This window comes from Podarcis erhardii (genome assembly GCF_964252035.2).
Source record: "Podarcis erhardii genome assembly, chromosome: 7".
NCBI lineage: Eukaryota > Metazoa > Chordata > Lepidosauria > Squamata > Lacertidae > Podarcis > Podarcis erhardii.
This window is the reverse complement of record NC_138511.1, coordinates 79,773,963-79,790,770: the sequence shown is the minus strand read 5'-3', so window position 1 is coordinate 79,790,770 and position 16,808 is coordinate 79,773,963. Positions and strand designations below refer to the sequence as shown.

General features: G+C 47.1%; 1 protein-coding gene across 1 annotated transcript in view; it reads left to right on the top strand.

The window, feature by feature from the left end:
* The window catches only part of LOC309346057 (phospholipase A2 inhibitor gamma subunit B-like), a 50,486-nt gene that overhangs the window by 15,290 nt on the left and 18,388 nt on the right, over positions 1-16,808 (top strand). Inside the window, exons 4-5 of the mRNA XM_081869720.1 lie at positions 11,854-12,055; positions 13,479-13,607. Coding sequence (XP_081725846.1) covers positions 12,004-12,055; positions 13,479-13,607 — 181 coding nt within the window. The 5' untranslated portion in view covers positions 11,854-12,003. The remainder of the gene's footprint in view (positions 1-11,853; positions 12,056-13,478; positions 13,608-16,808) is intronic.

Sequence of the window (16,808 nt, the reverse complement as noted above, 5' to 3'; positions counted from 1 at the left end):
GTCTCTCCTGTAGCATTCCGTCTCCGGTTACCCGCAACCCTGAAGGTTCACCCGGTCTTCCACAGGTCCCTGCTGAGTCCGGTGGCCCCACCCGACGAGTTCCACCCGAACCGTCCCCGTCCGCAGCCAGTGTTGGTTCAGGGAGAGCCTGAGTATGAGGTGGAACGCATCCTGGACTCCCGATACCGCAGGGGAAAGCTGCAGTATCTCATTGACTGGAAGGGATATGGACCGGAGGACCGTTCCTGGGAACCAGCGGCCAACGTCCACGCACCTGCCTGCCTCCGAGAGTTCCATGCGACGTACCCCGGCAAGCCGGGTCCGGACCCTCGGTTGAGGGGGGGGCCTGGGAGGGGGGATGGTGTGATGGCCTGGGATTCCGATTCAGAGGATGAACCAGAGGAATCCCAGCCTGCACAGGAGTCCCCGCCTCCAGGGCCGGCTGAACTGGGGCAAGGCCTAGATGCTGAAGAACCTGCACCTGTGACAGAGCATCAGGAGCTGGCCCCAGGTGAAGCCCTTCTGGCCCCAGAGGGGCTTGACGACTCAGTGGCCACAGGTGAGCCTCCTCCAGGGCCCAGTAACCCTTCGGCCTCTCCTGATCTGCAGAGGCTTAGGGCAGAGAGGCGAAGGGAACTGGTTGCCCCCAGGAGGAGTGCTCGCCTTAAGGCCAGAGGAGGCGGGGCTCCTGGGGGCCGGGACCGCCCCCGGCCTTAGAAGAGGATAAAAGCCCAGTCAGCCTGGCCCCAGGTTGCGGGAGCAACGTCGTTGTTGGCTTTGGACCTTCCTGTGTTCCTGATCCCTGCTTGGCCTCCTGTTCCTGACTATCCGGTGTTCCAGTTCCCAGCTCGGCCTCCTGTTCCAGCGTACCTGTTCCCCGCCCGGCTCCCCGTCTTGGACCTCGCCCCTCTTCGTGTGGACTCTGCTTACACCCACGGTACCTTCCCCCGGGACCAGCACACCTGGATTGGACATTTGACAGGAATTTTCATGTCTTTGCACAATTGTAACAACCATTCACAATCTTTAAGTGAATAAGACAGTGCGTTCAGTTCAGCTTCACAAGTACTTAAGCTAACTGTTGTTTGCTTCTTGCATGACCAATCAAATAGACTCTGATTGTACATATAGCAAACTCCAGACGTACTTCTCCTGTCTGTAGTGTCACTTCCAAAACTTGCATCTGCAAATATTTCAAGACCACCAGACTTCTGATTGTTAAATCTCAGTCTGTAATGCATAGTGCCTTTCAAATACCGCGCTATGCGTTTCAGAGCTTTCCAATCCTTAACAGTAGGATTGTTGACTTGTCTGCTTAGCAAATTACAGCTAACAGCAATGTCTGGTCTTGAACATCTGGCAATGAAATTTAGCTTGCCTAGCACACTTCTGTACAGTGTAGTGTCAGAAAATGCTTCTTCAGTGTCATCTACCTGATAACCTGTTGTCATCGGTGTGTCTACAGGGTTAGCATCCATCAGGTTTAGTTTGCTTAACACATCAGCAATTTTCCGTGACTGGTGTACTAGAATGTTACCATCTTGATCTCTCTCTATTTCCAGAGATAGGTAGTTGTTTACCTCACCAAGATCTTTCATGTCAAAGTGCTCTTTCAGTTGAGCTAGGGTGTTATTGTACAATGTGACATCCTTCCAAAAGAATAAAAGATCATCAACATAAAACAAACAATACAGTTTCTTTTGCCCCTCCTCTTTGACAAATACACATGGATCAGCTTTCCCTTGTTTAAAACCTAGAGAAAACAACACTTCAGTGAGTTTTGTGTGCCAACACCTTGCACTTTGTTTGAGACCATAAAGGGATTTCTTCAGAGCACAAACAAATCCCTGTTTTACCTGTACGCCATCAGGTGGAAGCATATAAAGTGATTCATCTAGAGATCCGTACAGAAAAGCTGTATTCACATCATGGTGACTAATGTGTAGATTCTCCTCTGCAGCTAGCTTGAGCATAAGCCTAATGCTCTCATACCTCACGGTGGGTGAGTAGGTCTCGTGATAGTCTTCACCTGGTACTTGTGCAAAACCTCTGGCTACCAATCTGGCTTTGTGTCTGACTATCTTGCCATTTTGATCAGTCTTCGCTTTGAAGACCCATTTGCTTCCAAGCAGTTTCATTCCTGGAACTACTGGAACAAGGTCCCATGTTTTGTTCCTTTCCAAGGAATTAAGCTCAGCCTTCATTGCATTTAACCATGGCTCAGCTTCCTTTGAATCCAAATCCTGGATTTCTTGGAAACTTGAAGGTTCAAATACCTTCTTGGAGCTTTTAACAGCTGTTACTGCTATCTTAGCAAACTCATCAGCAAATCTCTTTGGAGGTCTGCCTTTTGTGGCTCTCTGTGACCTGCGAATTAGCCGTAGGTCTTCAACACTCTCCTCTTCCTTCTTGGGAGAAAAGTGGCCTATTGTGAACAATGGTTCTTCCAATTCCTGATCAGAGCTTTCAGAGGGTCGCATAGAGGCTTTCGCACTCTTGAAATCCTCTGAATCACCCGATTCAGTTTCAGACTCAGAATCAGAACCTTCATCAGTGGGTGTGGGTTGTTGTGGTTGCTTTTGACTATCCTCAGTCTCATCACTGTCATCAGGATAACATTGGAAAATTCCCACATTCTCCCCCCACTTGGCATTGTACTCAACGCTTCTTGTGAGCTTAATTGCCTTTGAGTCAGTCATCATTATTCTGTAAGAACCTTTCTGATAACCTAGAAAGATACCATGCAATCCACGCTTGTCTAACTTGGAGTTTTGTGGTGAGTGAACCCACATGTCAGAACCAAAAATTTTCATGTGTTTGATGTATGGCTTCTTGCCAAACATCTTCTCATAGGGGGTACAACCAATCGCTGAAGATAACCTGCGATTATAACTGTAAGTGAAACATGAGAGAGCTTCGGCCCAATAACTCTCTGGAAGATTGGCATCATGCAGCAAGGTTTTTAACCCTTGAAGCAAAGTCTGGTTTGCTCGTTCCGCAAGTCCATTCTGCCATGGCGAGCGAGGACTAGACAAATCGTGTTGAATTCCTTTCTCAGTCAGAAAAGCTTCAAACTGCTGAGAAGTGAATTCTCCCCCGCGATCACTGAAAAGAGTCTTTACCTTCTTACCATGCACATTTTCCAACCAAGCACAGAATTCCTTGAACCTAGGAAAAGCCTCTGATTTCTGCTTGAGATTGTACACATAAATATACCTGGAAAATGCATCAATGAGAACCATGAAGTACCTATTTCCTCCCAAAGAGGGCGCTAGTGGTCCAACCAAATCAGCATGAACAATTTGGTATGGTTCTGTAGCTTGCCTACTAGACACCTTACCTTTCGCAGCCATTTTTACCTTGTTTGCTGCGCATGCCTTGCACTTCATGTGGTACCTGCAGGGTTTAATAGTCATACCTTCAACCAAGGCAGGCATTTTAGATACTGCCTCAAAATGCAAATGACCAAATTTTCTATGAAAATCATGAATACATTCTGCATGCAAACTTTTGTTAGTACCTGCAATGCAACAAGTGTCATCCTGCACAACATCATCAAAATACAAAACATATAAACGATCAACATATTCAGCATACAATACATAATCATTTTTCTGTGTGATGATGCACCTTTTGTTCTTAAAGGAAACGTCAATATTCCGCTCATTCAGCTGTCCAACGCTGAGCAGATTATGTTAGGCATCCGGCACATAAAGCACATTCTGTATCGATAAGTCCAAACTGTGAAGAACAACAGTTCCGTAGCCTTTACTGGGGATTGTGTGGTCATCCGCTTGGTTAATCGCACCTTCCTGCGGTGTAAAAGACACGAACAGTCGCTTATCGTTGCACATGTGGTGCGTTGCCGCTGAATCAACAACGAAGAAAGATCTAGACATCTTCTGGACCTCTGCAACCTTTGGAGTGAAGCGTGAGACCATTGCCTTGGACTGCGTTGTCCTGGACACTGGACCTTTGCCTTTGTTCTGGCCTCTTCCACGCGATGAGCTTCCACTGCGCTGCTCTGTCTTGGCCCTGGGATATTTGCATTCCCTCTTCATATGGCCTAGACGTCCACACGAGTAGCATTTCACTGCCTTCAAAGCTTTGGCGCCATCTGGTGGTTCCACTGCACTATGGGATGACGACTGTGAAGTCTCCCACTTGCCCATGCAGCTATCACCCTGGCGGTCTGCTTCAATCTGAATCATGGCAGTATCACAGGCTACTGTGAGTTGAGCATTTGGCTGATCAGTGGTAACAGATTCCCCACTTGCCTCAGCCAGCCTTCTGCAGCTAGCCATCATGACTCTGGCATTAGCCTTCTGCGTCATCTCTGCTGCTTTAAATCATGCTGCTTTATACAAGCTGCGTCTGTGCTGCTTCATTCCAAAGGCAAGTTCAAAACAGCCTCTGCCTGTGAGCCTGTGCCACTCTGCTTATCTGCAGCTGCTTCAAACCTTATTCCAAAGGCAAGTTCAAAAGGAAAGTTCTAAAGTGCTTTCTCTATGCTGCCTTAAATCCATGCTGCGTCACTTCTGCAGCTGCTTTACTCCAAGAGCACTTTTAAAAGTTACTTTCGATTTCCCCGCATAGTAACTTTGCCCGGCAAACGGCTTTAAAAGTTCAAAGTCCAGCCATAAAGCCATTAATTAGAAGCTGGCAGGCTGCCCAGAGCAGTAGCACATACCTCATCAATCATCTTGACGCGCAGAGCAGATTCCGTTCCGATCTGTCCCCCTGCATTCCGATCCTTTGCCGGCACTCCGATCCGACTTCTGGGCCCATAACCAAATGTTGTTGATATGCAGTGTCCCTGCACAGCGGAAGGATGAGGAGTACGTGCCACATACTCTATATTGCTTTATTTACACTTCAAAGCTGGTATGTTACAGAAAAATATCTTGCCTCTGCCGGAGCAGAGAAAAGCATCCTCTCTCCTCTAAAGCACGGAGAGAAAAAAAAAAAACACACTGAACTGCAAAGGACAGTGAAAAACAGGAAACCAGTGTACGTCACATCCAGTCTCCCTTTCCCGTGGGAAAACCCAACAGTACGCTGACTGTGGAATGTAAACACCTGTCTTGTGACAAGCACTTCGCTGCACAGTGAAGAGAGCAGAAACCAACAAAAGCCAACGCCTGGCTGCCAACATCAGGGCACAGCAGCCAGGCCAAGGAGTAGTGAATGTGCCCACGCCGGAACCTCCAAGACCAGCGCTGGTGATAGAGGTGTTGCTGGAACTGTCAAACGGACACCCACTAAAGATAAAAGCGCTATTGGATTCAGGCAGCTCCTGTAATTTCATGAGTAAGGAGTTTGCAGCTGAACACCAGATACAGACTATCCCATTAAGTAAGCCTTTGCAGGTTACCACGATTGATGGGAGGGAACTGTTGGGAGGAGAAGTGAGCCAACAGACTGTACCAATGATAATGAGGGTGGCAAGACACACAGAACTGATAGCGTTTAACGTAGCCACCTTGGGAGGAGCTCCTATTATTTTGGGAATGAGCTGGCTGGCACTACATGATCCGCTAGTAGGCTGGCATCAGAGAGTGGTTTCCTTTGGATCAGCACATTGCCTAGAACACTGCAAGGAGGGAGAGGCTCAGGCAGGGGCCAGGGCCACTCTAGCAGGGATGGAAGTGATGGACAAGGGGGAGGTGCCACCACAATACGCTGACTTGATGGACGTCTTTAGCGAAAAGGAAGCAGATAAACTGTCCCCGCACAGACCCTTTGACTGTCAAATTACCTTACTCCCAGGAGCACAATTGCCAGTGGGCAAGCTGTATGCAATGTCAGACAGTGAGATGCAGGAGTTAAGGGAGTTTATTGACAAGAACCTCAAGCGAGGTTTCATCAGAGAGTCACGAGCGGTGGGGGGGCAGCCCAGTGTTCTTTGTGGACAAAAAAAACACGAGTAAACCCAGGCTTGTATGTGATTTCAGGGCCCTAAATGCAGTGTCAGAACCAGTGACTTTCCCTATGCCTAGAATTGATGACATTCTGACACGGGTGAGAAAAGGGAAAATTTTTACCAAGCTGGACCTTAGAGGGGCATATAACTTGATACGTGTGAGAAAGGGGGATGAGTGGAAGACCACTATGTTCACCCCCTTGGGGGCCTTTGAGTACCTCGTTATGCCCTTCGGATTACAGGGGGGCTCGGCCTGTTTTCAATCATTCATGAATCACGTCCTGGGGCCATTGCTCTACAAGAACTGCGTAGCATTCTTAGATGACTCCTGGTGTACTCAGAGAATGAGGAGCAGCATGTGCGAGATGTAAGAGAAGTACTGAGCAAACTGCGAGAAAATCGGCTGTGGGTGAAACTGGAGAAGTGTCAGTTTCATACCAGGGAGGTGGAATTCCTGGGGTACCGGTTGTCTGACAAGGGATTGGCCATGGATCCCAGCAAGGTTCAAGCGGTACTGGAATGGAAAACACCAAAGACCAAGAAGGACGTGCAAAGATTCTTGGGCTTCGGAAACTTCTATAGGAAGTTCATAAAAAACTTTGCCCATTTAACAGCGCCCATCACGGATTGTCTTAGCAGCAAGAAAAAATTTGTTTGGACGGAAGAAGCGCAGCGGGCGTTCGAACACTTAAAGCAGGCATTTGTGTCGGAAGAGCAACTTTTGCACGTAGATCTACAACAACCAATGAGAGTGGAGACTGACGCATCAGACAGAGCGGTGGGGGCCGTGCTTCTCCAGCCGGGAAAAGATACGTCTGAATGGAGACCGTGTGCATTCTTCTCGCGGAAGTTGAACAAATCCGAGAGGAACTACACAGTATACGACCGAGAACTGCTCGCCATTCATGAAGCATTCCGGAGATGGCGGCACTTGCTGATTGGGGCGCAGCACAAGGTTCAAGTCCGAACTGACCACAAAAATCTGGAATACTGGAGAACAGCCCGAGTGCTGAACCAGAGACAAGTGAGATGGGCCCAGGAGTTCTCCAAATTCCACTTTGAGATTAGTTACGTGCCAGGCTCCGAGAACGTGAGGGCGGACGCTCTTTCCAGGAAACCTGAGTACTTAGAGGGGGAGGGAGCGCCTGAGGCAAGGCATGTAATCCCTGAAGACCGCTGGGTGTGTGGGGCGGCATTGGTGGGGCAGAGGGAACTGATAGAGGGTACTGAGAATGATGAATACGCCCAAGAGAAACTCAGAGAACTCAGGAGGACAGAGGAGAACACAGGGGGGTTTGAAGAAAAGAACGGGGCGTTGTATTACAAAGGGGCACTGTACATGCCCGATGGGGAACTGAGGGGCAGAGTACTCAAGCAGTTACATGACAGCCCCACAGCGGGGCATTTTGGACAGCACAAAACCATGTGGTTGGTTACCAGGGAGTTTTGGTGGCCCAAGGTGAGGGAGGACGAATATGTCAGGGGTTGCGACAGGTGCCAGCAAGCGAAAGGGGAGAGGGTGGCGCCAGCGGCGCTATTACAACCCTTACCCACACCAGAAAGGCCATGGGAGGCAGTATCCATAGATTTTATGACGGATCTGCCAAAATCCAAAGGCAAAACAGCTGTCATGGTGGTGGTAGATCTATTAACTAATATGTGTCATTTTATAGCCTGTTCACATGCAGTCACAGCGGAGGAAACCGCCAAGTTGTTTGTAGAGCATATTTTCAGGTTGCATGGCGCCCCCTTGAGGGTGGTCAGCGACAGAGGGAAACAGTTTACTTCCAGGTTCTGGAGGAAACTTATGAGCTTACTGCACGTGGAACTCAATTTTTCAACTGCCCGGCACCCAGAAACAAATGGGCAAGCGGAAAGGGCAAACGGGATTTTACAACAATACCTGAGGTGTTATGTAGAAGACAGAGAAAATGATTGGGTAGATAAGTTACCTCTGGCAGAATTTGCCTACAACAATGCGGAGAACGTGTCCACAGGGATGAGTCCCTTTCTGGCAAATTATGGGTGTCATCCCCGGGCATTTCCAGGAGAAGGAGGGGAGAGGTGGAGTGTGCCGGCGGCGGAACTTTTTGTTGAAGAGATGGAAGCGATCCACCGTCAGCTTCAACTTAACTTAGAGAAAGCCAAGGAAGAATATAAGAAGCAAGCAGACAGAAATAGGAGGGAAGGTGAAACTATAAGGGTGGGAAACCGGGTGTGGCTATCCACCCAAGGACTACCGTTCAAGGGAGGGAGTAAAAAGTTGAGACCCAAAAGATTGGGACCCTTTGAGGTCATACAGCAGGTCAACCCAGTAGCATTCAAACTCAGACTGCCCAGTCACATGAAATTGCACCCAGTATTTCACAGGTCATTACTGTCGCCGTACCGAGAGGGACGTGAGTGGGGGGAGCGTGAGAGAGAGGTCACCCAAACGCCCGTGATCGAAGAGAGAGAAAGCGACATGAACGTGGCAGGAATCATTGATTCCAGGTGGAAGGGGAATCAGGTGGAATATCTGGTAGAATGGGAGGGGGAAGTAGAGTCGGAAAACACTTGGGTACCAGCAGAGGTAGTCAACGACGAGGTTTTAATAGAAACATTTCATCAGCGTTTCCCAAAAAAAACGCAACCCGTGGCACGATTTAGAAGGGAACACTTTGGGACCACCGATGAGGAAGGGGAGTTTGAAGGGTTCCCAGAGTCAGGGGTGGGTGAGGAAGCCGACTCCGACGAAGAAGAGGAAGACGGGGAGAGAGACGGTACCCCGTGGCTAGAAGTGTTTGAATCCTCGGACGACGAGGAGAGTTCCTTCAGGGGCTTTCCGCCCTCACCGCCAGTGGGAGAGGAGGCGGGGGGTGAAGGGGGCCCTGGGGGGGAGGTGGATGTCAGGGAACTGCCATCGGAGGAACAGGTGGTGGAAAGGCTCCAGGAGAATAGGAGAGATTCTGCAGCAGAAGAAGGAACCAGTAGGGGGAGAGCAGGAGCTCCGGAGGAAGGGGAGTCGGAGGGGAGGCTCTGGGATACTTCCAGTGAGAATAGTGAAGAGGTAACAAGACCCCCCTTAGGAACTCCCACCCTTCGCCGGAAACTGTCACGCAGAGAGTCCCGGAGGCGCATGTCCGTCAAACAGCTTTTATGCTGGCGTAAGTTCCGTAGACGCCCACTGTCAGATTCTACCAGCGACTGACGGAGTCATGCTTTGGGGGCTCCGTTAGTTGACTCGGTTTGGTTGACCAGCCAAACACCAGAGGGATCAAGCTTTTACGCACAAGCAGCTCATTATCCCATCACAGTCATGATATTATGTTTGCTGACTGGGAACAGTTATGGACCACCGGTATTAAATTTACGGCATGTAGTGCCTTGAAAGAAAACATAATGAAAATGATCTATAGGTGGTACATGACCCCAGTCAAGCTTGCAAAGATCTACCATCTGCCCAATAACAATTGTTGGAAATGTAATGAGTCTGAAGGAACCTTCTATCACCTTTGGTGGACCTGCCCAAAGATCAAGGCCTACTGGGAAATGATCTATAATGAAATTAAGAAAATCCTTAAGTTGACATTTGTAAAGAAACCGGAGGCTTTCCTCCTGGGCATGGTCGGCCAATTGGTACCAAAGAAGGATAGAATATTCTTTATGTATGCAACTACAGCAGCAAGAATTCTTTTGGCAAAGTATTGGAAGATGCAAGAACTACCCACTCTGGAAGAATGGCAGATGAAGGTGACCGAATTTATGGGACTGGCAGAGATGACCGGCAGAATCCGAGACCAGAGGAAGGAGGCAGTGGAGGAGGATTGGAAAAAATTTAAAGTATATCTTAAGAACTGTTGTAAAATTTCGGACTGTTAAGATGTCAAGGGGTAAGAAACAGAGAATTACAGCTGTAATCGTTTAAGTTGAGAAAACCCAAAAAAGTTAAATGAAAAAATTGACTGAAGGGTTGCTAAAAAATTGCAAAACAAGGATGCAGTGAAGGGGAGGTATGGGGAAGTCACATTTTATTTATTTCTCTGTGTTTTTCTTTTCATTTCTTGTTTTCTGTTTTCTGTTTTGGAAATTAATAAAAATTATCTTAAAAAAAAAAAAGACAATGTTTTGTGTTTCTCTGTTTCTTAAAGCTAATAACGTATTTTTCGCCCCATAGGACGTAGCACCCCATAGGACGCACCTAGTTTTTTGGGGGGATTTTTATTTTTTTTCCCCAGGCGCGGGGGCTGGTGCGGGGGAATCCTGAGCTTCCCCCGACCCCAGCCCCCAGAACAGGCTGCCGCCCCAAGCCTTGCGCGCCCGGCGGGACCTCCTGCAGGGCGTGTGAGGCTTGCCAACATCTGCCCGAAGCAGGGGGCGGGCTCCGCAGCTCGCCCCGTGCTTCGGGCTGCAGGCTGCCACCCCAAGCCTTGCTCGCCCGGCGGGACACACCACTGGGCCCGCAAGGCTTGCAGACATCTGCCCAAACAGGGGGCGGGCTCCGCAGCTGTCCCCCTGCTTTGGGCTGCAGGCTGCCGCCCCAAGCCTTGCTGAATGATGGGGGCTTTAAAGGTCAGCACGAACACTTTGAATTGTGCTCCAAAACGTACTTTTGAATGCTTCAGTTGTTTTTTAATTGAACTGTCAAGAAGTGGACAGGTTTGGCAGATGTGGTCTACTATCTGGATGACATCCTCTTTATATGCCCTGCTGAGGCAGGCTGGTGTTCTCACCTGACACAGGAATTTAGTGATATGGCAGAGGAACTGATGGTTCCTCTGGGAAGGGAAAAGACAGAGGGGCCTTATGCAGCATGAACTTTGCTAAGTATAGAGTTGGATTCAGTCAAACAGTGTTCAAGGTTACTTAATGAGAGTTGCAGGAGTTAGTGGTTTAAATTTTTCGTGCTGGGTGGTGCTGCAAGGCCAAGAATTTATGATACATTTTTGTGATGCTAGTTTATCATAGAGAGAGTCTGTCTAAGGGACATTGGGATCAATTCTTTTTGGATTGGGTCTGCATCCACAGCAGCCTACCTAGATATGTCCAAGGATGGCTTCCATTTTTGCTCTGCAGCAGGAATGGATGCCTCCCTCAACATTGCAGGGAGAAGCAGATAAAGATAATGAGAATGTTGGGGGTTAAACCATTCTCTGAATTCCTCTCTGGGCTTGAGAGGAATGGTCTTTCATCCTTGGTTTGCCCTGAGGTCTGGCACTCACTTCCTCATGGAATGCGAGGGTAGGCAAAGGCACAGGGTGCAGAAGCATTGTGTCTGCCGCAACCCCCTGACTCCGTTTCTCAAAGCAGAGGCTACACTATTAATGGATTTTAAAATTGGCTTTAAAATAACAGTACATGATGGAAGATTATATGACTTTCCAAAATAATAATAATAATTCCTTGGTAGGCAGTAATAAATGATATCACAACATATCACACATGGAATATCATGGTCTTTTACTTCCACTTACACAGGCTTACTTTTTACCTCAACCTTACATCCCTAAACCCCAGCTGACTGCTTCACTGCCATTGGCTCATCCCACAGCTTGGCTGCACTAATGACTCTTGGGTTAATCTGCAGTGGAACCAAAAATGTCTTCCTCAGTTGCTCTTTGCACATTGCCAGGTGCACTTGACTAGGAGAGAGAGATTGCCATATAGGCTTTGCACTTGTCATTTTTGTTCCCAGATTCTTCTTTCTTTCTTTCTTTCTTTCTTTCTTTCTTTCTTTCTTTCTTTTTGGTGTCGTTACCATTTTAACTGTAACGTAATTTTATAGAAAAATAATTCTGTCAACTGCCTTGAAACAGCTAATGAAATCAAAGATGAATAATTCAGCTAATTAAATCAAAGATGAATCATTCAAAGATGAATCATTCAATTAATTTCAACACTGAGTTTTGAATTTCAACATGTCTCTCTTTGTTCTCTTGACAAATACACAGGTCCCATTGCCAGACTTCACTGAACCATTTTTCCCACACTTTGACTGTAGTATGAATCCTTGGCCTATAAATATTTCTAAGTAAGCCTCTGACTCCATCAGTCCTCTTGACTAGTCCATCCATGTTCTTGAGTCTCCTTATTTTTCTAAAATGATGAAAGAACATCTGAGCACCTGCCTCCTCTTCACCCTGCTTTCTCCAGGTAAGTAGGAACCAGTAAAATGCATTCTTTTTATCCTTTTTAGAAGACACTGAAAAGCCTTGCTCCTTGTGAGGGAATGAGAATGGGGACAGGAGATGAGAATAATGGGGGGGGGGGGAATCGTAGAATTTTAAAGTTGGAAGGAATCCCCTTCAATGCATAGAATGGCACTCTCTGTGGTTCACAAAATAGACCAAACCATTTCTGCTTTGATATACCTACATGCTTGTGCCAATAAAGGTTTCAGAAAGCAGTCTCTTGGGTCTCTATATAAGGAGCAGGCTAAGAGATAATGAGTGATGTCTTCTACCTGAGGCTGATCACAAATACAAGGTGTGTCTGTTGTAGCAGTCACTGAAGGCTGTGTTGGGCATCCCTTGGAAATTGGCAGTTCAATAGCGGCATTTGTTAAGGAAAGTGGCAAGCATTTGATCAGATAACTTGCGCTAGAATACTCTATTCTTAGGAGTGGATACCAAGGGAAAACTTTGGTGTTTCTAATTAGTTGCATCCCCTTTTCTTGACACTTATTCAAGGGCAATGCAGAGCTCAGAGAAACTAGAGGTAGTTTAAAACATACTGATATTCAATTCCATATAGCACAAGGCATGGAAATGCTACATTGGAATAGTAGCAATTTTAAAAATATATACTTTAATTTTGCACATTCCGCTCCACCTGGATAAAAACTGCTGATATTCTTGATGGTAGAGAGTATAGCTTCTTTTTTTTATTCTACACAGTTTCAAAAACTTTAATGGAGTTTGACTCAGATTTCAATGCCATAGAGAATTTGAGTACCCCTATGATTTTCTGTGTTTAACTTTCATTGACACTTTCAAGAGAGTGTTCTGTGTATTGTGTTCTTGGTCTAGGCTTTCTTATTTACAATATGTACTGTACTCCTCCAAGAGTTTTTTCAGGACTCATTAAGAAAAAAAAGAGGTGCTCTAAATTTATTCACTTTTTGTTTATTATTTAATATATTATTTAATTTATTAATTTTATCTATGTATGTTCAAAACATAAAATCATGGGCACTCATCAAGAGAGAGATCTCTCTTTTCCTAATTACTGGAGAAGGGGAAATTGCCTTGGATAAATATGACACCCAATCATTAATAAAAAAAGTTATAGCCTTCCAGTTTAACGCGCATCTACCCTCTTGCATGCCACCTCCTTAGGAAGAAGGACATCTTTTCCCACATTATAGTACTTTGACTAGTTAGGAAAACAGGAGTTGGATGATTAACATGCATTTGACTTCACTATTTCAAAGAATAAATCTGAAATATATTTTATATTTGCATACAGGGTTTATGTGTTTTATATAGCCAGACTGTCTCATCTCAACCCAATGTACCACTAACTCCATTACCATGTCAAGAAATCTCCTGCAGCAACCTCTGTCTCCTTTATGCAGTGACATCTCTGACATGTTCCAATTGTCGTTTGCCACATGGCCATGCCGCTTGTGACATCTTTAAATATCCACATCGTGTCTGTAGGTCTTATGGAATCTGCTCCTCTGGTGTTCTGCAGAGCAATATACGTAAGTGAAATCTTCTCACTTACTCTTGGTCACCCCAAGGAATGACTTTCATGTGTAAATTAGTATTATTTATTATTTATTTATTGCATTTATATCCCACCTTTTCTCCAAAAAGTACAAGGTGGTGTACATGGTTCTTCCTGTTACAGATATCAAATATTGCACAGTTTGAAGTGATTGGAATCATAAGAACTGACTCCTTTGAAAATGAAATGTTGTTTATGAAATATTGTTTAAACTTTTACTGGCAGAACTTTCTTCAAAACAGAATTAAAACATCAAAAATATCCATATAATATATTGTGCTGTCCAGCACAGGCTCAGCTTCTTATAAAATATGAAATAATCCAAACTGACCTATAAGCAAAGGTCGCTTTCTCTCTCTCCAGCCTGCTTTTCTGTCTAAAGGCTGTTTGTTCTCCCTTCAGGAGAGTCATTTACATACATTGTTTTGTCTGTAGCTTTTAGAGAGATGACTCTATTTGCATCTTCACACCACAGAGGCAAAGACTCAAAGGCAACTCTTTTTGAAATGGGGATTTCAACCCAGTACCTCTCTCATGACCTCAGGTTTACAACGCTGACATGTTAGCTAACAGAGAACAATAATCAGTTAGTTAATCATTAACTCTGCAAGGAGCTCAGAGTCCTTTAGAAATGCTTAGTGTTACCAATACATGTTTAGTCATTTTCCATTTTCATACATACAGATTTTTTCATTTCTGTGTGAATTAAACCACTATACTTAACACTTCCCCCATGCATTTAACCTTGTGAGGTAGGTTAGGCTGAGAGGCAGTGAGTGTTGAACGTCACCCAGTGAGCTTAATGACTGAGTGGAGATTTGAACCCTGGCACCTCATGTCCTAGCCCGACACATAGCAGCCACATATGCAGGGGTGGGGTGGGGCTGGGATGGATGTTTAGTTGGGAATTTGTTTGATTTTGATGGATTGTAATTTTTACAGTTTTTTATTTGTATTGTTTTTTGGGGTTTCTTTTTTGTTTTGTTTTCATTGTTTTAATGCCTTACTTTGTTTTTAAGGGGAGGGGTCAGGGCTGCCGGGGAGTGGGTCCCAGCCAACAAAATGGCTGCGGCATGTTCCACAGGGGGGGATGCGTTGGGACAACCGATCTCAGTGATCTCGGGTAGGAGGAGGAGTTACGCTAAGACCAGACCATGTCATTACAGAGAAGGCAGGTTTAGTCGTTGTCTGAGGACTATCCCTGCCTCCAGGTCTGGTCCTGACCAGATGGATACTAGAATCAGCAAGGGATACCCACATGACCTGAAGGTGCTGCTGTGCAATGCCAGGTCAATGATTCATAAGACCACTGCCATCCATGACCTGATCATGGATGGAGGATTTGACCTGGCATGTGTAACAGAGACTTGGTTGAATGAAGCAGATGGGCCTGTTCTTGCCGCTGCTTGTCCACCAGGTTTCTCTTACGCACAGCAACCCAGGCCTTGTGGGCGGGGAGGGGGGGTTGCAGTGATTTTTAGGAAGTCATTAGTTTGCACCAGGCGTCCTATTGGGAAGACCCAGTTTTCTGAGTGCATGTTCTGGAAGTTGGGCAATAGGGGCAGTACAGGATTCCTTTTGGTGTACCGACCTCCCCGCTGCACCAAGGATTCCCTGCCCGAGCTGCTTCAGGTCGTGGCGGATGTTCTCCTGGAGACGCCTAGTTTGGTTGTCCTAGGGGATTTTAATATCCATGCCGACACGACCTTACAAGGGGCCGCTCGGGACTTCGTGGAAAGCATGGCCTCCATGGGGCTGTCCCTGAATAAGTTTGGCCCAACCCATAGCCGCGGACATGCCTTGGACCTGGTGTTTACCTCTACGGATGTTGGTGATCTGACACTAACTAAAAGTGAAACAAAAGAAGTGCCATGGTCAGATCACTTCCTGGTGCAACTGGACTTCTCCGCGACCCTTCCCCTCTGCAGGGAGGTGGGACCGATTCGGATGGTCCGCCCCCGCCACTTAATGGATCCAAATGGTTTCCAGAGAGTGGTAGGGGATGCTTTATCCCATGTTGATGGCCTTTCAGTTGATTCCCTGGTGGCCCGCTGGAATGTGGAGTTAACCAGGGCTATTGACTGTTTGGCTCCGAAGCGCCCTCTCCGATTGCATGGAGCCCGGAGAGCCCCGTGGTTTTCCACGGATCTGAGGGCAATGAAACAATCGTTGAGACGGCTAGAGCGCCGGTGGCGGATAACTCATTCTGAAGCTGACCGGACACAGGTTAGAGCTCAATGTCGAGCCTACCAAGTGGCGGTAGCGACGGCGAAGAAAACTTTCTTCACCGCCTCTATTGCATCTGCAGAAAACAGCAGCAGGAGACTTTTTCAGGTGGTCCGCAATTTAGCGGAACCACCTGCTACATCGGGGCCCAGTACGGGCCACATGATCTCCTGCAATGATTTTGCAAAGTTTTTTGCAGATAAAGTCGCTCAGATTCGGGAAGAGGTAGACGCCACCGTGGGAGCAGGGCCGGGGCGGGAGAGTGCTAGAGTCCTGTCTAGTCAAATTGCATGGGATCAATTCCAATCTGTTACCACCGAGGATGTGGACAGGCTGCTTGGACGAGTGAAACCAACCACCTGTCTCCTTGATCCTTGCCCATCCTGGCTTATAAAAGCTAGCCGGGAAGGACTGGGTGATGGGCTTCGTGAGGTGGTGAATGCTTCCCTCCGTGAGGGAGCCTTCCCAGACCCACTGAAAGAGGCGGTTATCAAACCGCTTCTTAAAAAACCATCTTTAGATGCGGCCACGATGGCCAACTATCGCCCAGTCTCAAATCTTCCATTCTTGGGCAAGGTGATTGAGCGAGTGGTTGCTGAACAACTCCAGGCACGCCTGGAAGAAGCGGACCATTTGGATCCCTTCCAGTCGGGATTCAGGCCTCATCATGGGACTGAAACTGCCTTGGTCGCACTGGTTGATGATCTCCGGCGGGCCAGGGACAAAGGTGAGAGCTGTTTCCTGGTTCTGCTGGATCTCTCAGCGGCGTTTGATACCATCGACCATAACATCCTCCTGGACCGTCTTGAGGGGCTGGGAGCTGGGGGCACTGTCATACAGTGGTTCCGCTCCTTCCTCCTGGGCCGTGTTCAGAAAGTGGTGGTGGGGGATGAGTGTTCAGACCCCTGGGCTCTCACTTGTGGGGTGCCTCAGGGTTCTGTCCTCTCCC